The 22,077-nt window shown below is 44.4% G+C and overlaps 2 protein-coding genes across 12 annotated transcripts in view; one reads left to right on the top strand and one right to left on the bottom strand.

The window, feature by feature from the left end:
- Nucleotides 1–580: 580 nt before the first annotated feature.
- Nucleotides 581–6,985, bottom strand: CEP20 (centrosomal protein 20). 6 transcript variants are annotated; one of them, XM_054843434.1, is made up of 5 exons: nt 6,850–6,985; nt 6,154–6,351; nt 4,953–5,037; nt 3,981–4,123; nt 581–1,753 (listed from the first exon to the last, which is right to left on the bottom strand). In XM_054843434.1, the coding sequence occupies exons 1-5, from the start codon at nt 6,875–6,877 to the stop codon at nt 1,671–1,673; spliced, it is 537 nt and encodes a 178-aa protein (XP_054699409.1). In that variant the 5' UTR covers nt 6,878–6,985; the 3' UTR covers nt 581–1,670. The 6 variants fall into 6 exon arrangements, with proteins under 6 accessions (XP_054699409.1, XP_054699407.1, XP_054699408.1 ...); XM_054843432.1 differs by having other exon boundaries at nt 6,154–6,369; nt 6,850–6,918; XM_054843433.1 differs by having other exon boundaries at nt 3,981–4,120; nt 6,154–6,369; nt 6,850–6,918.
- Nucleotides 6,986–9,412: 2,427 nt separating this feature from the next.
- LOC129213033 (multidrug resistance-associated protein 1) overlaps nt 9,413–22,077 on the top strand; it is a 61,209-nt gene continuing 48,544 nt past the window's right edge. For 3 of the 6 annotated variants that reach the window (XM_054842335.1, XM_054842338.1, XM_054842333.1), the window contains exon 1: nt 10,867–11,023. In XM_054842335.1, the coding sequence (XP_054698310.1) occupies nt 10,976–11,023 (48 nt within the window). In that variant the 5' untranslated portion in view covers nt 10,867–10,975. Of the gene's footprint in view, nt 9,768–10,865; nt 11,024–20,608; nt 21,932–22,077 lie in introns of those variants that run through there. The other 3 variants (XM_054842336.1, XM_054842337.1, XM_054842334.1) reach the window with 3 other exon arrangements.

Raw genomic sequence — 22,077 nt, 5'->3', positions numbered from 1 at the left:
TCCAGCACTTAACCTCTGGGAAACCGGAGTTAAAAATCCAGGGATCTCCGTGGCCAGAGCAAGCCTACCTGCATTGTTCAAAGTTCCCTTTTGCAGCTTTCCATGGAGGTACTTTCAGCTCATTCCAGAATGAAGGGACTTTGCAAGTAACAGCTGAGAAGACCATTTTTCTGCTGTACTTTTAGGCAGCGGAATGAAGAGAGCTCAGCCATGTGTTTGCACTCGTGCAGGGAGGCAGAATCCCGTGGTGGTAGGTGGTACCCAACGGCTCTTCAGCCAAGGAGCTGACCTGACGGCGGGGGCAGCACAGAGCGAGGGCACACAGAGAGAGATTTGCTTCCTTGACAACTGGTCAATTATAATTGATGCCAAGCTTCAAGAGACTCCACGATGGATTTGTCCGAGGTACCTTTGCAAACACGCATCCTCCCCTCCCGGCAACAGCCCTGAGACACCAGTAATCAGCCCCGGGGAGCCGGCAGCACGGCCGGCCACGCAGAGGGGTGAGCTCACTGCGGAGCCTCTGGACGGGTAAGCGCAGCTTCCCCTTCCACCCCTACCTGTTCTCTACAACTGCACGTCAGAGCAGAGGCGAGGCCGCTTGTCAGAATAAAAATGACCTGTCATGCTGACTGGGTCAAATCACGACTAAGGCAAAACTCTGCAGTCTGTACAACTCGGGGTCCTTTCACTTGAACTCACAAACTGCCTGTTCTCTTCCCCTTCTTTCCCCACTTACTGTACCATTTATCTAACAATTAAGACTTTTAAGAATGCAACCCTAAAAACTTATTTATACAAAACTCCTCTCAGTACCACTGGAAACATTAACATCTATACATCGTGTTAAAATGTAGAGAAAATAGCTAACCTGTTATTTTCTGATGTACCTCTCCAAGTCTGGCTTTTAAAGTAAATTACCATTTCACAACATGTAAGTACCTCAGCTAAAAAAAGTTGAGAATCAGTGATCTATTACCAACTTTTTATTTTTAGTTTGCCTGACTTGAAGTTTCATGTTGTTTGGGAAAAAAACAGAAGTTCCTCTCCCTCCCATACACTCAGTGTTACACCGTACAATTTATAGCAACTCCAGATGGAAAAGACTTACCCTGATTTGTTTGTTGGCATGAAGATAAATATAGTCCTCATTTCCGGAGAATTAAAAGCAACTATTCCTCTAAAGCACTCTTCTATTCAAATTTATTTTCCCATACTTATCCAAAAGTAGCAGCTTCTTCTTCTTAAAGAAGAATGATTAAAATGCTTAGTTTGAAGACTTTCAAAATACAACACAGAATAAAACCGAAAAAATTTATTCAAAAAACACAGGGAAGACACACAAAGACAGAACATGGTAAGGAAAGTGCAGAAATGCTAAGTTATGTGATAAAATTTTATAATGTAACCAGTATTTCTAGGCCCAATTCTAGACACAGGCTTCACTAGTGTGACTTCAGATACGGTCTTCCTTCTGCGAGCACTGGAGGAAGAGCCCTTGCTAACAATTTTTTCATTAACGGTAAGTATGACCCCGTCATCCTGTCTCATGGGTAGGTCTGACAAGCCGAAATGGTCCCACTGGACATACTGGGGACACTTATGCAAAGAAGAATTTCCTAAATGAACTCTTGCAGAAGTTTACATGAGGAATTAGCATGTGAAAGACATCATCTGTTTATACTTTGTAAAACAAGGGGCTCTTCGATGCTCGTGCCAGCCATCCTTCCTGGTTCTGGAATTCTATCTGAAACTGAAACACAGACATAAATATTCTCACACATCTGGAGATCCAAAGGTGTTAAGTGTTATTTTCTACTATTATCAACTTTGATTCAGAATATCATTGTAGGCAACTTGGGCAATTTTGCAAATATATTTTTCCATGCAACCGTATGAAATAAGAGCTTTGCATTACTAAGGATGAGGTTTCAGACAACTTCACCTCGGCTACTGTGAACGAACTAACAGAACTACCGCATTCCCCACGTTTCATCAGGATTCCCAGTCTGTACACCAGTTTATTGGATTATTCATTCAACTAAATAAGCAAGATGAAAAGCAAGTTAGACGTTAAAATATGAGACTTTGAGAGCTGAGTTTATGAAAGGACTCAATTACCTTAATATGCAGCCTAATTAAAACAGCTAGATAATTAGTATTTTAAACCCACTGCCTTTAGGTCTCCACCGACATATTCTACAAACACATGCAGAAAGTAATTTCAGACTACAGTTACTTGAAGGTTAAAAGCCTTAAAACCGTTATATTTTTTTGTTAGTTCAAAAAGCAATGTGCTGTCAAATCTTACGATTAATCCTGAGTTTTGTAACCAACCCTAAACAATTAAATCCCTGTGTGAAATTATATTGGCGTCAGCAGGGCGAGGTGACCCTGCACAGAGTCGATTTCAGAACGGAGGTACAAAGCTGTACTTTAAAAACAAGTCTTCTGTACACTGAATTTGTTTTTAAAATGGAGAAACTTCTGATGGGAATAGCTATTTTGTAACAAAGAGATCATTTATAGCAGTTTTAGTATTGAAATTTTATTTCTTCAGCCCCCTCTTCTGGCAGAAGGGAAACAACATTGTCTCAATGAATTAACTGTTAAGGTGTTTAGTACTTCTCACACTTTTTAGATGTAATATCTCAGGCCTCGTAATTTTCAATTTTTTGGATACAAAAGAAATAGTTGATAGTACTAACACAACAGTACTAAATTCTTACAGTAGAAAGTGAAGTAATATGCCGAGCAGACTCTGAAGAGAAAAACTGGACCAACGATCCCTTTCATTCTGTAGTTCAGGCAGTATGAATCGTAACCAGCCAAAAAGCAGACCAGAAAGGGAAAATAAGACTTAGCAGTGTTCTACTACAGGGCAATGAACTCAGAGCTTAAGCTTTGCAGTCAACAGGATGTGAATTATGTCCTCAGGAAAGGTTTATGCCATATACAAAATTGACAGCTAAAGAGTTAAGAACTTTCTATAGGAATTAGCTAAGTTAGAACAGATGAGAAACAGAGAGATACACCCCATATTTAACATATTTTACTGAGAATTTAGGTGAAATTCTTGTATTAAATTGCCAGTGTAATAATGCTGTCTCCAGCTGACCCATTCCAGATTTGTAATCATGTAAGGGAGTACAATTTGATCAGTTTAACTTTTAGGAAAATGGTAAAGCAATTTGGCGGTTGACCTTTCTGATACTGAGAATTGGGATATTAGTATTTTCTGGTCTTTACCAGGAACTGCAGAGCAGCAAAACTAATTAGAATAGCACAGCTGTCAAACTCAATTGAGTTTTCAGTTTTTAACAGTCCAAAAGCCTTAAGAGAACAAAGCTACACAATTAGTTTTTTTTTCCCCTTCTCTCTAGTAACTAACAAGGTAACAAGCTGCCACAAGGTAAGAGCAGCTTCACAGTACCTTCCGCTGTTGAGAAATTACATAACTTTGGTCGCCTGCAATTTTTAAAAATGTCTGCTTTATAAATAAAATATATTCCCCTACAAGAGAGGAGGTTGTACTGCCGCCACGTGTGAAGGCCAGTCAGGCCCTTCCGCTGGCAATCGGATCCGTATGCTGTGCGTGCTGTCCGTCAGCGTACCGGCAGAGAGAAGCAGGCCTGAGAGCTGGTGCAATCCGTCACTTCCTTAAACAAGGGCACGTATGTGGGCTGTCTGAGAAATCATGGGTGGGTCTTTCTTGAGTTGGGTATAGTAAGACCTTTCTCAAATGAATACCTGAGCGACAAGCATGGTCACGTCACACAGCTCAATGGTATTTTTGAGCTATATAAACGCTGTTCTGCTGAAGAATTTTTGTTACAAAAGAGGTGTCAGTTCAAAGTGTTCCTTGCACCAAGAAGGAGGTACACCGCGTCCATCTGCACGCTTATGCTGTTACAAGCATATGTATCATATAAAAAATCTAGTCACAAATAAAACTTTTGCAAAAATGACCCCGTACCCACCTTTTTGACTTCTCTCAGAAGGTGGTTTGCCAAAGTTTTGCTTTGGATAATTCAGCAAAGACACTTTTGGAAGGGTATTCTGGGTACTTCCTTCTTTACCACCATGTAAGAAATGAGAGAGAATTCCATACAAGAGAGGTCTGCTTAAGAGAGAAGTAACAAAAGCAGTCTATGAAGTCAATGAAATACTGAGCATTAAAAACCCACCCTTTCCTCAGAACTTCTTAGACCTTAATGTTTACTTAATGTACAGACGTCTTTAGAGTAATTATTTAAAATACATCACGATGAGTATCGTTATATAAATAAGCACAGACCTAAGCCCACTGTGAACACCAACACTCTCCTAAAAAGCTCGCCCTAAGAGATGCTCCCAGCTACCCTGCAGGTGCAGGACTGGAGCGTGAGTAGCACAGGAACACAGCTCCAGTTCTCGCTCGTGCGGTACGAAGGATCAGACTTTGGCAGGCCATAGCCCAGTACTCCACTGCACAGCCCAAACCTGGTGCTTCCTAAGCACCGGACAGATTGACAGCACAAGCTACAGAGAACGCTGGATGTGTTTAAACGTGCTCCAGTACCCTAGCTCATTAATGCAGTCGTACCAGAGCACTGAGAATTTATACACGAATCTTTTTCTTGCTCTACAAAGCAACTCACTGATATGCAAAGAGCGGATCTGTTTTCTACTTCTGACTGTAGGAAAGACTGTACTGGTAAGAGACTTGCGTTTTGGTGTAGAGCATGCTATCTGGAGAATGCTGCAGAGTTGGCAGAATTAAATGTTAGTTTTGAGTGTGTTTGAAAATGGCTCCATGTTTGACATTGTGAGTTTGAATCCAGCATGTCAGAGCATATGTGATTTAGTCACATTTCAACTGGTGAGAACATTTACGTGTGATTTATGACAACACTAAAGAGAAAAATATATGCAGAACAGAATACACTGTGCATTCCAAAATCACTCCTTACACTGATTTTCCATTTGCGTCTTCAGCTATGTTCAGCTCTTTGGCAAGAAACTGTCTATCCAAGGGCACTGCAGGCTGGCCAGATTCTGGAAAAGAGATTTCCCCAAAGTTCTTAAGACTGGTAAGAAAAGTATCACCAATTAACTTTTAAAGACTGCTCAGGAGACTTCAAAAGAGAACGAGAGCACCCATCTCCCTTTTAGACTATTAATATCTAACAGTATATTGTAATTCCAGGGAACTCACTTAACATTAGTGCTTCATACTCATATAAAGTCTTACAATGTAAAGATAAATTAATCAGGCAAACAACTCTTTCTCTAAAGTACTGTTATCAGATACAACAGTTTAACTATTACACAGACTGTCTCCATCTCCCCTTCAGATGAATCTTTGTGCCTGTAATTTTAGTAGAGTGAAATGTATCAAATTATTAAATAGAAAATGTAATTATTGTGTCTAAGCACAACTACAGAACTTCAAATTTCAAATACAAGTTAGCAATAGTTGCAAAAATACGTAAGTGCTGTACCACAGAAATTACATCTACCGTTTGGATGTTGTAGTCTAAACAGCTCTCAAATATTGGTATTTTAGCACAGCCAGTAATAGTAACGCTTAACTGCACTTGTTCAAAAAAAGACTTTCTTTATGTTCTTTTTTGTTATTTAAGCTGAGGACATCTAACTACATTTCTGATACAGCTTATATGCATGAATTGCCAGAACTGCTGTAATTCAGGCTATCAACTGCTTTATGTGTACGTATTACTTTAGTTTTTGTTCATTTGTAGATATCTATTTTTTTACTTTACCCAAATGCCAATGAGACAAAAATGTGATCTATGCTTTAAAAATATTGCTAGCGATTTTCCAAAACAAAAGCAGACATTTCAAGAAAGGTATTTTGATTTTTCAGGCTGCTAGCAAGTTGTCTTGCTCTTGTATTAACTACTCTGTCAAAGCATCTACCTCAAAGATAAGGAGCAAAGAGTAAGTTTTCTTGAAAACTAACGGTATGATTTGGCTTAATGCTGCAAGTAAAGCTGCGGAGACAGTGTTTGTATCTTATTTATTTCCAAGGGAAGACAAGATAGTACAGCTTGGTCCCACTTACTAATTTCATGGTATTAGTGGAATTACTCAACCAAACAGCAAACGTCTATTAATACAGTGATGAGAACAAAAATTCCTCCCCAATACCTGCAGTTAAAACAGATGCTGCGTATTTATATTTGTTATATTCCAGGTATTCACGAATTAGTTCGTTGATTAAGAGATTTTCATGAGACAGTGGTGGCCGTGGTTCGCTTTGGTCATCCAGTGCATTAAAAACTTCAGCTCTGATCCTTGCCTTTATTTGTCCAAGAACACCTCTTTTTTCCAGTGTATCCTTTAAAACTATTACCATAAAGAGATCTGTTAATATAAAGCCAAATGTACTCAAATATAAAGCCAAGTGTATTCAAACAGCATTTACTATTCACGGTATAAACATAATTTCGGCATATTCACAGTGAAATAACGATATCTGCACCTGTGCGTATGCCAGAGGTAACCAGAGGAGGCACGTTACAGATAAAAATTAAGCCTTCAAAGAAGTCACGATTATTTATTTTAGTAGTAAAGATGAGTTCTAGCAATTTCAGAAGTGGGACGCTCCTGTACCAAGCTGTCGTTAACAGTGAAACCCAGACCAAGTCACAGAGCGGGCAGAGCGCCCGTGTGGAGCCTCAGGGCCGCTTCCCCGGCGGCCCCCCAAGGGCGGCGTGAGGAGCCAGGGCCCCATTACCGGCCGCCGGGTGTACGAGGCAGGGCCGGCTGCACGGCCCTGGGGTGGTCCGAGGTGCCTCCGCCGCCCGGGCCGCCCACCCTCTCCGGCCGCCCTCCCTGCCGAACCTGCTTTCAGCTCCGCCACCGTCGCCATCGCTCAACGGCCGCGACGAGGCCCCGGATGCCACAGCCCGGCGGCGGCGGGCGGCCACCGCGCAGGCGCGGCGCTGGGAGGCGGGAGCGGGCGCCTGCCGGCCACGCCCCTCGGCGCACGCCAGCCAATCGAACAGCGCCGGCGGGCGGGGCGGGCGGTTCGAGCGGTTCGAGCGGGGGACGGCGCGCGCCCTGGGGCTGGCGGGCGTGGCCGCGCGCTCTCTGAGGCGAGAGCGGAGCCGCTGGCTGAGGGGCCGGGTGGGCCGGGGCGTCCCTGCACGGGGAGCGGAGCAGGGCGGAGCCCAGCCCAGCCCAGCCCCTGGCTGAGGGGCTGGGCGGTCCCTGCGCGGGGAGCGGAGCAGGGCGGAGCCGGTGGCTGAGGGGCCGGGCGGTCCCTGCGCGAGGAGCGGCTCCGCAGCCCCAGGGACATCCCCTGTGCTGCCGTGAGGTAACGAGCGGTGCTCCGTGGTGCGTGCGGAGTTACCGTTCGGTGTCCTGCTTCTGCCTGCCCGTACTTCGGTCCTGTCCGCTGGGGCGGGGGGAACGGACAGCCTCTCGGGGTTGCTGTACTTTTTTCCCCTCTGCAATTTCAAAGGTGGTCAGTGTGCTTCATCTGGAGGGAAAAACAAAAAAAAAACCAAACCAACAAAAAATGGAAAAAAAAAGGAACCATGGAGCATGAGTGAGAGTTTCTCCCTGATGTGTAGCAGAGGAGTTTGGTACGGAGTCCCTGAAGGATGAGCTTTTAATGAAAAGGACTCGCCAAAAATGAGCTTTTAATGAAAAGGACTTGCCAAAATGTAGCGGTATACTGGGTGGTTTGCAATCTGTGAGGATCCCTGGTGTGTCCCGAGGCATGTGTGCGTGCTTCATGATGCCGGGATGAGTCGGCAGCGTTTGTTTTGTGAACGTGTTAAGTATTTCCCAAAGGAAATGCAGCCAGTGGGGATGAACAAATGATTTGTCATGGTCTAAGTGGAGCAGCCTGCTTGGGCTTGAAGGAAAATGTGAGTCTTCTTAAGCAGAAAAACCACGGCCTTGAAGTCTGGGGTGGGAGGTGCTGGGATTTTTTGGTTTGTTTTTTTAATGTTTCCTCTCAAAGTTAATATTTATATTATGAGCTTCCAAAGAATCCCTGGCAGGGAGCACTAAATAAAATTCAGGAAAAAAGTCTTTAGAAGTGATGGTGAAGTTCATCTATCCCGTTAACGTAGCAGGAACTTTCAGTGAGTCAGCAGCAGTAAGCGCCCTGTTTGCCCTACGTCTGCTGCCCAGATCCCTACTGCAATAACCGCTTGCCTTGAACATGCGTGGCGTTTTCACAGCCGAAACATTTTTCTCGGCATCCTTCCAAATTTCACCATGCTGTTGTGGGTCACTGTTCTATTACACCTAATTTCCAGTTGATAAGTTGTTGCTGTTTTCCACCCCGTCTTTCCTATCCAGCTTTAATTTGTATGCTACCAAGCAAAGTTCGGTGTCCACAACAGAATTTTGGGTTGGTTTTTTTTCTGATTGCAAGGAAATGCCTTTTTAAATAAGATTGCAGTTTCTATTTTATGTATTAATCTGTGTTTTAAAAGATGCTGTTACAACAATGGTTTGTGAAATCCACATTGGTTTTCTGAGATCTTGGTTCTGTATCTCTGCAGGTTTGGGCTTGCGTCAGTTCTGGTTTTTCTCCTCCACAACAAAGATTTCAAGTCTGTTACGTTTTGCTTCTGAGCTCTTCTGCTTCCCCTCATGTTAATTATTTGCTCTGCATTTTGACAGCACTTCGGTTTACATCTTTGTTGTTTCTCTTGCTTAGAGTTTCTAAGGGAAGGAGATGGAATTAATTGGAAGGGAACTAATATGAGGTACAGATCCAAGTATCTTTATTTGATGAGAAACATCATTCACCTGGTGCATGACCATTGGTACAAGGACAGCTTGGAGCTGAAAAAAAAATTATTGTATTGAAGTAATTGGAAAGTTTGACTCCTGAAAGTGTAACTTAAATTTTGTTAGTCTTTTAGCATACAATAGTATCTGGAGAAAAACAGGTGTGGGTAAAAATATATTTGTATTGACCCTCCTCACTTCATGCTTATTTACTGTCTTCTTGTTTGGAAGAATCCCTGTGTATCATCTCTAGATCCTAAATAATTTTCTGATGTATCACTTCAGCTGTAAGTTTATGTTTGCACACAGAATGTGTGTAAAAGTGTAAGCTCTGAGAGGTTCTATTATCTATTTAGCATTTTTTCTGGTTTACTATTTCATTAATAGTGCTATTAAAAAAGAAAAGCTCTTCCAACCTAACTATGGGATAGCTTGTATTAATTATCAGAGCTATTAACATTTGTATGTGCTGCAGAGCATATTAAAAAAAAAAAGTATTCCTTGCAGCTGAGGAGCAGTAGGATAACAAGATGCTGGAGACTGTCATGCAACTTTTTCAGCAGGAGTTGTAGTGAGCATTGAGACATCAAAACCCAACCCACCAAGGTATTTAATAGGACTTTAAGATGAATGTAGAGTGCACAAAACAGGACAGAAATATTCTTAATAAAAATAAGGGGGATCGGATCAGACTTCAACATTAGCTGTTCTCTTGCAATACCATAAAGATTTTAACACGGTATGAACTAAGGTGTGGGTTAAAGTGACATAAGCTTGTCTAGCTTCTGACACCCAATTTGTTTGGTTTGATCTTTCTGCGATGATTCTGCTCAGCTCATCGAGGAATGTGTGACCTTGGCGTGGGCTGAACGCTGCTGCTCCCCCACCCCATGCCCTGGGCGGGTGAGAGCTGGGGGGACAGAGCAGAAACGCCGCCGTCGGGTGGGCAGTGTGGCCACAGCGGTGACCGTGGAGCGCAGCTCTGAAACTGCGCTGAAGGCGCGCAGGTGAGTAAAGACCAACCTGTGAATCATTTTTTGTACGCGTGATGCTTGCTTTTGAGTTATACGTTAGACAATGAGACCTCTCTCTCTTCTAACAACTTTGTCTGTAACCGTAATTGCTCTGGATGTAAAAGAACATTTAAAATTGAGGTTCTTCACATAACTTGTGTGATTAAAGCTTTCAGATGTTACCGTAGGGTGGTACGTAACCACCCTGCTCTTTCCTGCCACGTACGATGCCATTCCTACACATGCGCCATCCATACTCCAGCTGGTCTGTTCTAGTACGTGAGATAGTCAGCCGTCCGTGGATACCGTCTGTGGGTTTAACCGATGCGTTTAAATAGGATAAGAGTGCTGAGCGAGAGACAGGCAAATGCGCCCACAGGGGCTGTGCAGCTATTTCAACTAGTACGTATTTTGGTGCGAGCTGGGCTGTGGATGAAGTTACTTTGGTTCGGTTTCAGTTCACACTAGTCAGTTTGAACTAGTTCAGGGCTTTGAAACCAGTTCAACTGGTTCAGGTGTAAAAGTGAAATATTTGAAGGTGAGCCTAGGCTTTCGCTGTGGCCTTCCCCAAGGACGGTGCCCTGCTTTGTCCCCTGGGGCGCGGCAGGGCGCTGCGGTGCCTGCCCACGGGGGCTGCGTGGGGTCCGTGTGCGCGGGGCCCGGAGCAGTGTCACTGGAAGGGCCGTGCCGTGATGCCCGCTCAGGTCGAGCCCGGCGGGCAGGCGCTCCCGCGGCCGGGCGGGAGGTGCGGGACCCGGGGGGCTGCTGGGGGCGGGCGGTACCGGGTGCTGCGGACACGGGCAGGGAGGCGAGGTGGGGGCGATGCTTCCGGGCCGGTTACCCGCCGGGGGCGGAGATTTCTGCGTTGAACAAAGAAGCGCGCGTTGGGCTCTACCCGAGCCCGCGGCCGGCTGGGCCCGTCCCCCGCCTTGCACGGTGGTGCCGCCGCCTGTGCGGAGACGTAGGCGCCCCGCGGGCCGCCGCCGGGGCGGGCTGGGGTGCTCGGGGCCGCCCGCCCCCGCCGGGGCGGGGCTGCGCAGCGCGGGCGCGGCGCCGCCGGGGCTCGGCATCCCCGTGACCGCGGAGCCAATCAGGGTGCCGTGCTGGCGCTGCCGGGCCGTCTCCGCCTGCCGCCGCCCGGGCACGGAGAGGTGCGGAGGCGGGGGGAGCGCAGCGCTGCTGCGGTCGCCCCGCCGCGCCCGATGGGGATCGAGAGCTTCTGCAGCGCGGACGCCTACGACCCCTTCTGGGTGAGCGGCGGGATGGGGCCGCGGGGGCTCGGCTCGGCGGCCGCCGGTGTCGGTACTGAGGGATGGCGGGGAGCCGGGTGGGACGGGGCGCGGTCGCGGGCCGTCGGGCCCGGGCGGAGCCCGAGGGGGCCGCGCCCGGCGGCGGGGTCGGGAGCCCCCCGTACCGGCGCTCACCTTGGGCGGAGCGCGGGGGGCTGCGGCGCTCCCCGGCCCTGCGCCCGCCCCGGCGTGCGTGAGCACCGGCTCGAAGCGGCCGCGGGCTGGGTGGACGGGCAGGGCCGTGGCCTCGCTGGTCGCCGGCTGGGTGCCACGGCCCCGGCCCGGGTCGCAGAGCGGGAGCTGGCGTGCCTCGTGTGCGGGGTGTCCGGCAGGGAGGTGCTGGGGGGGGGTACTGGTGAGCTTGGGGGGCTGCAGGCGAGTTCCCGAGTGACCGGAGCGGTGTCTTCTGCCGCCTTCGGCCGCCCGCCTGCCTTACTCGGGGCTGTGCGGGCAATGGCAATAACGGTGACTGCGCGCTGCTGCCGTGCTGTCCTGTGAGGGAGGCCGGAGACACGCTTTCTGCAGGCTGGCAGCTGTGCCGCGTGTTTGCATAGCAATGTTTTCGCTCTTCCTTAATGAGGAGCGGTGAGCGCAGCCCGCTGTGGCTGAGCTGAAACCCAGGTGAGAGGTGGGAACGCTGCGGGTGGGTCTGGCTCTGCAGGGGCACGCAGGGGCTGGCACCGGTGCGGACCCTGGGACGGCAGCGACAACGCGGAGCAGGAAACTGGTTGTGTGGAGAGGGTGGTTGTGTGGAGGAAGGGAGGAGAGCGAGCTGGAAGTTTGGTTTTTTGGGTTGTTTTTTGGTGTGTTGTTTTTTCTTTTTTTTTTTTTTAAAAGTGAGGTGAGAGCTACTGAAGGCAGCGTGCGGGTAAGAGGAAAACGTGGGTTTTCTTAGACAGTTCAAAGAACCTCTCACATATTCATCCGGCATTTGCCAAATAGTGTTGAGCTAATGAGCTGCCTTACTAGTAAACAAAATGTCATTATACTGTTTTTCTCAAGAACCATTAAAGTATTACTCAGCAAGTATTATTAAAATCATTAAGACTTTAAGATATTTAGCTTTTCCAACTGATCAAAAGTGACTCTGTTAACCTGCTTTTACGTTAAGTTCATATATCTTTTCAGCTAATTTCCAGGTTTCTCCAAAGTGGCCAAATTAGGAGTTATCATCAAATGTATTTTTTCCCTCTCCTAGAATGAGACATTTTATGTGAAGAGCTTTACAGAATATGTGTTTCAGAATTTAGTTTGTGGAAAAACTCACTTGAGAGAGCAGTGGTTTTGTGAAAAAGAGCTGCCAGTTCTTTGAATGGTGGAATTGAAACATCAGGTAGAAGCAAGAACACTTTGGATGCTGGAAACAACTAGTTTGTATAGAATTTCTGATGGCAAATTCTTTCATTATGAAAACAGAATTCTTGGCTGTAGTATATACGTTTTTGATGTTTGTGGTGTGTCATAACTACTCCATTTTTTTTTCACTAGTTGCGTTGTTTCCCAAGAATATAGATGGTTTTGTTATTTGTCATACTTTTCCAAATCACGTGGAGTCTGCCTTTCACTTCTTCCAGCTAAAGGTCCTGTGGGTGTGGTTGTTTGATTTCTGGATTTTTCTAACCCTGCCAAAGAACAGTTGTGAATTCCAGTTGGTATAAGATGTGTCTGGAAAAATCTTCTCCCTTGCTGAACTTGTCCTCATAACCAACCCTCCGTACCCACTTTGTTGTTGCGTTGCTCCCTGCAGCGGGGAGGGTAGTGGTGCTGGTTTTGGTGCTTATGGATACTCTAGCTATTTCATTTTCTGGTGTTTCCATTGTTGCTACTACTTGAAGCTGAAGTTGTAATGGTTTTCAGAAAATGCCTATGTGTATGCAGTGTTTCACTGGGCTTCTAGATATTGCCTGCGTGCGCGCTACTGTCCTCCTGTCTTGTGGGCTGCACTCCAGCTTCTCAGAGCTGGGTGATGGCTGGGTACCTGGTGGCACGTGTTGCTGCATGGTCACATCAGCTTTCTTGCTTGGTGCTGCTGCCTTGCTAGCAGAGCAGTGGGATCTCCTGCCATGGGCAAACTCAGCTTCAGAGAGGTGTGCTTTCTGTCATGGGTGGTGCTGAGTTTGGGGCAGCTCAGTTTTAAATTGTGTGGGAGACTTTGCAGGTCAAAGGGACCTAATGGACCCTTAAAGACTTGATGCTAATCTTCTTAAAGCTTTGCTGGCCAGGATTTTTCTTGTTTGGTACCCAAGGAATGTTATTGTTGAAAGCTCTTGTCTGAGAATTAAACAGATTGGTTTTATTTAATACTCTGAAAGGTCAACAGCCCAAGCAGGTTTGCTATCTTCTTCATTCTTTTTTTTTTTCCCCTCACTGTTTAATTTATCTCTGTGCCCCCACTCAGCTTATTAACTTCACTGCAATCAGATTTGCTTATAGAATCTAACTGTTTCTTGCTTCCTGTGAACCAGACTCCCTTTTTGGAAGGATACTGTTTCATTCTTGCTTTCTCTAACATCACTGAGTATCTCAGAGTGAGTATCCCATCCATAATATAAAGAAAGGTACAGCTGTGTAAGATAAAGTTACTATTTAGTAATAGCAAGTAAAGTGGGGTGAGGAACTCTGTCATTCTGGGTGAGCAGGATAAGTGTCTGGCAGATCTAGAACCTACTGTACGCTCTGGCCTGCTGACCTAGCTGTCTGGATGTACGCACACTCGCACAACTGCGGGTCTCAGTGCAGCTACATTTTGAAATAGTCTGCTGGTTTTCCTTTCTTCTGAATCAAATTTTCGGGTAGTTTCAGTTTGTCAGAGCTTGTAAACTATGCAGTATCGCATTTAGAGAAGTTGTTTCATGTTTGAAATTGCTAGAGGAAGAGGTTAAAAGCTTTTGTTGTACTTTGACTTTTCAAGGCTAACCCCCAATAGGGCTTTTTTGAAAACGAAGTGGGAGATATGAAAGAAGTAGTGAGTTCAAACTAACCAGTTCCTTACAGTCCCTGCCCGAGGGCCTGAGGGCTCTGCCAGCTTTTACAGGAAGTCTCAGTTATTCATTCATTAGAAGATGCTTGTATGTCAAATAAAATCTGAAACTTTTGAGCTTCTTGTTTACACTTAAGGAATGTGAGAGAAATGGATTATATTTATATAAGCTCCTATTGTGTCCTTCACAGGCAAAGACATTGTGTATTTTAAAATGAATTTAGATAAGGTTAGCTCTAATTCTTTTTTATCTCAGTGGGCACTCAGTGGAATTTTTTTCCCCTACATTTTTCTAGTTGGGCTTTTGGTTGTGGAGGAAGGATTGAAAGCAAGTAATTTCATTCACTTCTAGGAGAAAAGCGTGTTTTCATCTCCTGTTTTGTTTTGAAAACTCAAATCCTGTAATGATTCAAGTTGTGTCTGCCTGTGTAAACCCAGGCCTGTTTCTTCCCTGTTGGTGCAGAAAGCTTTTGTGGAGCCTCTTCTCTGTCAGTAAAGAAATTGCATCCAAACATCGTTCCAGGTTTAGCACTTCTTCATATGGAACCAACCTACAGGAGATAAACAGAATGGATGAGAAAAGGTGAGGCAGAGCTTGTGCACAAAATCCAGGGGCCAGCTTGGTGGGATTGGGCTCTGCTTCCTTTGCTGTTGTGTAGAGCTCTGTCTGAGGCTTTTGGGCATGTTTTGTCTGCTTTAATAAACGTATTGTCCTGAGTGTTTGTCCAAAGACATTCTGTTTTGTATTTGGGTTAACATTGTAGCCAGGGGAGATCCATCAGCCCCTCTCAGCTGGTTGCAGACATGTTAGGATCTTCTAAGACTATAATGCGGCTTGGTAGGATTATATTAGGAAAAACAAAATAATATTCTTTAATACATTATAATGATTAGCTGACAATTTGTGAAGTGATACTGTGTGAGGTAAACAGCTGCTATGCTTATATTGTTTATGAGGACACTGGGACACCGATACTTTTCCTGAAATAGACTTCTGAAGGAAAACCAGAGTTTTTATGTAAGGAGTAATTTCATGTTCTGAAGTTCTGTGGCTTATGCTTTCCTGCATTAGAAAAGCGGTAAATTAGCACGTCTCTTGGAGCCCTGCAGCTTTTTGCAGTCTAAAATATATCTTTAGTGCTTTTTCAGCGTGTTTGCAGCAGAGCTAGGGAGGGAGTTTGAGGTGCTGTGAGAGTGGTGCTGAGTGGGCTTGATAAGAGTTATGAGTTTAGGCTGAATACATGCAAATGAATGCATTTGTGACCAGCTAGATATTAAGAGTTTAAAAGAGTATGCAGATCAGAAAACTACTTACATTTGTTGACACAGGAAGGTCATACATATGTGGACAGCATTTGGAATGGAGGAGGAGCAGCAGCAGCGTGTTAAACAGAAGGACCTTTACACAAGATGATTCCTTTATTATAATAAACAGCTGATTGCCTGATTCTCATGGTTTGGTTGTGCTGGGTTTTTTAGCGATGGACGCCAGAGGCTTGTCAGCTTTCTCTCGTTTAAACCTGTAAAACATTTTTGTTGGTCATGTGACCAAGAGTCTAAATTTGCACAGAAATTAAACTTATATTAGACATTAAATTTATATCTCTTAATCCAGAATAGATCCATTTAGGGGAAATACAGGAAAATGAAGCCTGATATTCTGTTGCTGATGGGGATTTCCTTAACAGATGCCCTGTCATTTTACAGCTGTCAGTTCAAGGTTGCTCAGAAAGTTAAATGAGGAAAAAAATATGCAGCAAAACATCTGAATAACTTGTGCTGTTCCATGCAATTACAATGCAGTTTACATTGAAACACTGTGCTATACTGGGACGAAGTGAAGGTTATCCCAGGTTGCGCTGAAGTCATTCTGGGTCACATCTCTAAAAAGCCTACTGCCGCGTACTGACCTTTTACTTACTTTTAATAGCGTCAGAATTCCGTGCATTGCTGTTTTCTAACTGTTTGCATCTGTGGTAGCTTCGGATACAGTTTATCCTAACTTAAGCTGTTATCTTAGTCCCTTTGTAAAATTATTACCCAGGTGTGTTCAAACTTCTCCCAGTGATTTGAACTCGATATACAGGCTGTTGCATTATTAAGCAGAAGTCCTGGGTTTGGTGCAAAAAGGAGATGATAGCAGGAATCTTTTTCCTGTATCCTTTTAAGTAAGAGCAATTTCAGTGACAAGCTTCACAGAAGGGCAAAACTCATCCTTTTGATTTTGAAACAGTGAATAGTAAATATTTTGTTGTCATGTGGCCAAATGTTGTCTCACAGTACCTGTACATGTTGGTACATGGCACAGTAGGGAAATGCTACCTCTGTAGAAAGAGGCTAAACGCTTTAATTTTGCAAGTGCTGACACAGTCTGTCATACGTTTCCCTGACACAAAAAATAGCCGTAGTTCAGTGGCTTTTAGCTCCTTGGATTACAGAGATGGCTCTGGTAAATTCCACAGCTGCAGGTGCTCCTTTCCCTGGCAACTTGTTAGTATCAGCTTCTTATTTTAGGCTAAAGGGAAACAAAGGTAAAGCATGTTTTGTTCTTGGTGTTTTACACATGGTTTCAGCTGTGCTGTCTATAACAAAGGATTTCAGCTCTTGGTGAACATTAGGGCATACCGATGTTTGGGCAAGGAGGTGCAGACACCTGATTTAAGTTCAGGACCAGGTATTCAAAAGTAGAGGCTTTTTCTTGGCTGTGTTAACACATCAAATCTGCATTATGTAAGGCATTACTCTTGAGAACTTAGTCTTGCTAAAGCCATTTCTAATAGAAAACATTATAAGAAATTAGGGGTATTTCCTGGTTGCTAGAAATGCTTACTGATATTTCCCCCCCCTAAATCTTCTTTATATAAATGATTTAAAAATTTTAGGATCCCTGTTTATTGTTACTTGAAAGCAGACCTCCTAACCTGTTGTAAAATCTGTATCACTTTGTAGTTCATTGTTTTCCTTAATTCTCAGTATGGTTAACAGTGCCCCTGTTTTTACCATTGATTTTGATGGAGAATGGTGGTATCAGGGACTTTTAAAGCAAGGCCGGAGATCCTTTAAAGCAGCCTTAAAGTAAGAGTTCCTTTTCTGCACCACTCGCCCCGTCGTCGTCCACTGATGCCAGTAGCTCTTCTGAGGCTGTAGGCTCAGCCGGATCAGGCACATCTTCTGTCTGGGGGGAGGCAGGCAGGAAATTTGCTGGCCTAGATAGTGTAGGCTAAAGGCCGATGGCATCTGAGGGAGAATGGTTGAGTCACCTCATGGGTTTATAGGTACTATGCTGGGGAGTTTTTTTATATGATAACTAGAGCTGCCAGATTGTGAAACTTCATATTGCACTGAGAAAGTGATGATACTATTGTAATGAAAGTTGCCAGCTGCAATTACAGTGTTAGTGCCTGAGAGAGCTAATTAGTTGCATTATACTAAATGTAAGCATTGCATTAAACAAAAAAACATTTTTTATTGTTAGGAAAATAGGATCGAGAAACCATATCTTGGTATTACAAAGGAGGCAGTTCTTCTGTGGGCGCTATCGAAGTAGTGGCTACACACCGATGTCAGTGTCACACTCCATTTGAAGGAGTAAGTGTTGACTGTGATACTAAGATTCCAATGTGGTTTTGTAATTTCACTTTATGTAGCTGTAGCTGTATGTTAGTGTTTAAGTCCTTCAGTCACAGCTGGTTCATGCAGGTGGATTTAACAGTGCGGTTGGCAGCCTCCATCTCTAGCACACTTGCGCACAGCAGGCATGAAACTGAGCGATTTTTGGTCTCTCCGTTTCTGCCAGGGAGAATTTTAAAATGTGCTGTGGGTCAAGTAGGATTATGATGTGGGAACAGGCGGCTGCTCGCTTAACAGCCTTTCCTGGCTGCCTGGAGAGAGGCAACCAGCCCCGTGGTCCTGTCCAGTGTCACGTACTGTTGTTCCTCAGGTCAGGCACACTGCAGGCATACAGCTTCCCTGTAGCCTTCCTTCGCTCAGCAGAGGCAGAATAACTCTGCTTTTGTCTTGCAACGTTGTCTTACAGTCCTCCTGCCAATGTTCTTGCCTGTTCCTGAAATTTTAGACAGGAATTAATATAGTTCTTTATTTTCCCAGGGTTTATGTGCTGTTAAATAAGTTGTTTACTTGTGAATAGATCCACATGATTCTGGGGAATGGCAAGCATCTTTTGTGCTCTTCTTGGAGACAGAGGGTTTTACTTCAAAGGTGATAGGAAGCCTTTCTGTACCGTAAGAGAAAAAGTGCTTTTGGTCACAAAAACTGTGGACCGGTATTTTTTTCAGCCACGGTGCTGGTGATGGAAACGAACACTGAGAAATAGGTTGGATAAATTTAAAAATACCCATTTGCTATTCTGTGAAATTTAAAATCGTCCAGGGATTTTAAAAGGAATACAACCCAACCTGAAACTAATACCTGAGATGTGGTTCTTCTGGACTAGACTAAAACTAAGCCAACAGCAGCTCTCTTCTTTCCCAACGTCTACCAGGAAAGGAACAAGGATTGCACTGATTCTTCTCCTGTGAGGTGCTGCAGTCATAGATTACATTAAAGGCTGCCTCCAGATTATACATTCTAATGGCTATAGACCTAACCCCTTTTTTTCTTCTTCCTCCTTCCTGGTGGGAGGCTGCTAGTTTGTTGTAGGCTTTCAATGGATACTCGGCTCTCTGTCATTTGATGTGCTCTTGCAAAGTAGAAGGGTTGGCTGATCAGTCAAAGTGCAAATTGCTATTAATCTTTGAAATGTGAAAGTGGGGCAACTTAGTTCTTTACTAGAACTTGCTAAAATAGTATTTCTGAAACTTGAGTCAGAAAAAATGTCATTAATTTGCTAATTAATTTTTTAAATACAAAGTTCTGCTTCGGTGAATGTTTCTGCATTGATCTGTAAAGAATTTTGGTTTGTGCTGGGAAAAAATAAGACTGAAACTGGGTTTATATAAAGCAAAGGAGAACCACGTACTTTAAACTGGCAGAACTAGTCTAGACTTGTGTAACCCAACATGGTGATTTGAATATGAATACGTGTTGGATTCATGATGAGAGTGACATGTTTTCCAGCTGGGATTGAGCCTCCTAAAGCTATGGCATCCTCCACACAGAACTTAGCGTATGCCTTTCTTTTGTAATGGATTGACTTTGCCCGCTGAGGGCATTACCATCTCCGTTCAGAGCGGGAGCCTGCTTCTGATGTGACCTCCTGGCAGTGCCCTGTCCTACGTCTTGGTTCACTCAGGAGCGGCCCCCACGCCTTTTGGACAAGTGTTAACTGGGAAGCGTGCTCCGGTGCCTGATGGACGGTCTGGTCGGTCTGCAGGGGAGCCTGACACTCGTCTGGCGTGAACCTGAGTGAAAGGCATTGCGTGTGGACGTCGGGTGCTCAGCAGCAAGTATTTAGTCTACAGCTCTATTCCTGTCTGTGCTACTGCCTTGTGTAGACGTAGCCTGAGAGAATTTCACCTGGGGAATCGGCAGGAAAAAATACCACCACGCCTGTCCTCATGCATGCTTTCCTCCCCTTCTGTCACCTGAAATGAATGTAAAATGGAAGGGGCTTCTGCACCTCACCTGTGTGTAGCCATGTCTCTTGTGCAGAGAAGAACCGTGTGTTAAGCTGGGCAAACTCCTGTTTGATATCAACAGCCTCTGGATCAAATCCTGGAAAAATGTGAAAGAAGATACACTGATGCTGCTGGAGCTGTTAAATTCTCGCAGTAATCTTACCCCAAACTGCCCATTTGTCCTGACTTTCTGATCTTAACTTGGAAGTACTGTTGCATCATACCCTCTTGCCTTTCGTGCAGGAACACCTCCAGATAACTTGCCAATATGAAAGTCAAATGAAAGATTGCACATGTTTTTAGCTTCCTCCAGCCAATATGCATAGCAGTCATGCATACAGCACTTCTTTCTTTCAGTTAGCCACGTGCCAGTGACATGTGCATTGCCTGCTCTGTCCTTTCTGGTAATTGCCTGATACATTGTACAGCAAGCATTTAAAAACACTGGAAAAGGGGATAGTAACCAGTGTGTAGATCTCTGAGAATTTACTCAATAAAATCATGTCAATGCTCTTGTTTGTTGTAAAGCTGATCACATCCTGTCCATTTACTTATATAATCATATTAACGATCTTAATTTGTGAACTGCAAACTGTTCTGCAGAGTCATGAGACTTTTTCTTGGCTTTTGTGCTAGAGCGGAGCAGCTGGGACTTAGAAAGTCGAAAACATTTGTGCGGTGGCTAAATGTAAGGATGACTCAGCTGAAATTTCTGATGATGTTATGCAGCCAGGGAACTTAATAAGCATGTGGCTCGCCCACAGCGTCTCACAGCCGCTGCCTTGTCACGAACAACTTACGTGACCCCTATGCAGATACACTAAAACATAATCGGGCGTTTTTATGCTCTGCCAGTGTTAATTTCCTTGAATTGGCTCTATTAAGTTCAGAGATCATATAATTTTTAATTTGTCAGTTTAAAAAAAAAATAATAAAGTGAGAAGAATTTTTAGAATGCTGTGGAACTAGAGGAGAAAAATAACAGCTGTGTGACCTCTGCATGCTGTCTGTTGTATCTAACCGAGAAAGAAGTCTTAGATTCTGATAGAAACTGAGAGGGAAGTGGGGAAGGAAAATATTTGTGTTTATACATTTTCAAAAGAAGTTAAAACAAAAAAACCCAACAAAACATCTTAGTACAGAATGGTCAAATTTAAGGGGAAACCTGCTCTGTGATAAAATGTCTGGTTAGCCTCAAGTTGAAATTTTTGCAAGTTATATCTTCTGTTTCTCTTTAGATCTATTTTCCTCTCTTTGAAATTGTGTTTGAAACCGTTTAATCAGTGGAAGATGGGGACAAATAAGGATCAAAGTGTGGCGATTCTGAGCAGTGGGTTCTGTTTCCAGCTCTGATGTTGGAATAGGGGGGGCAGGCACTGAGGCTCATTTGGTTCTGTTTCCTCATCTATAAAATGGGGTTAATGGCACTTAATTCTGTGACCAGCTCAGGCTTTTGTGGAGGAGAAGGATTACTGACTGCCATTACGTCTCAGTATTGGGGAGTTGTAAGCTGTGCAACTGTCTGAAAAAATGCTTTGCAACTGGAAGTGACACTGTAGTTATCAAGCCTTTGGGCATGGGGCTGCTGCTCTTGGCTTTTAAACAGAAGCCTGTGAGCTGTGCTTTGGCTGTTGAGTACTGCAGGCCATCTGCAGCAGCGATGTCTCTGTATTGCATCATTCTCTTGAAGAGTCAGAAATCCATAGCACTTGAGAGGAAGTGTCCCTTGTGATAATTTTACAGCAAAGCCAGTAATTTTAAGATAAAATTTCCCTAACTCAAGCCAATCATAAATATGGTGTGAAAGTTCATTTAACTAAATAGCTTGTCATTGTAAATAGTCCTTCTTCCAGTAAGGGAAATGGCGATCGCGTTTTTATTACTCTAAGCGTCAGGTTTGGTTTGACTGTATGGTGGTTTATCTTGTTTTCGAGAATCCTGTTGAGAGAAACAGGAGAATGTGGAATTACATTGATTTACGTTTTTCTGTTGTTGAGTAGGAAATAGGCTGCAAGGGTGAGCCTTTTACCTAGTCCTATGCCCAGTTGTTAGGGATGACCAGAAAGTCTCAGCTGGGTTTGCTGCGGACAGTTTAGGAGCTACAAGATGACTTTACAAATAGCGATGTTATCTTGTGCTGTCACTTTTACTGTGTGCCAGGTAACGTTTCTGCACTGGAATTCGGGAATGTGGTGTATCTGAGTACTTACACATCCATGCACGGTGGTTACAATGGGAGATAGCTAGCATTGTCACCTTAGTTTTCTGCAGTGATAATGTGAAAATCCTTGATTGATGCTGTTAAAGATCCTGGTAGGTACTGTTAAAGTATTGCATTTGAGTGAGTAATGTGTTGTGGTAGCTGCGTGTAACGAACAAAAGTGACACTATTGTCATCTTGTGAAGGTTTAAAACTTGTGAGCCATGATACTACAATAAAATTAGATACATCACAGAAT

This window comes from Grus americana, chromosome 15 (assembly GCF_028858705.1).
Source record: "Grus americana isolate bGruAme1 chromosome 15, bGruAme1.mat, whole genome shotgun sequence".
Lineage (NCBI taxonomy): Eukaryota > Metazoa > Chordata > Aves > Gruiformes > Gruidae > Grus > Grus americana.
This window is presented reverse-complemented; position numbering and strand designations above follow the sequence as displayed.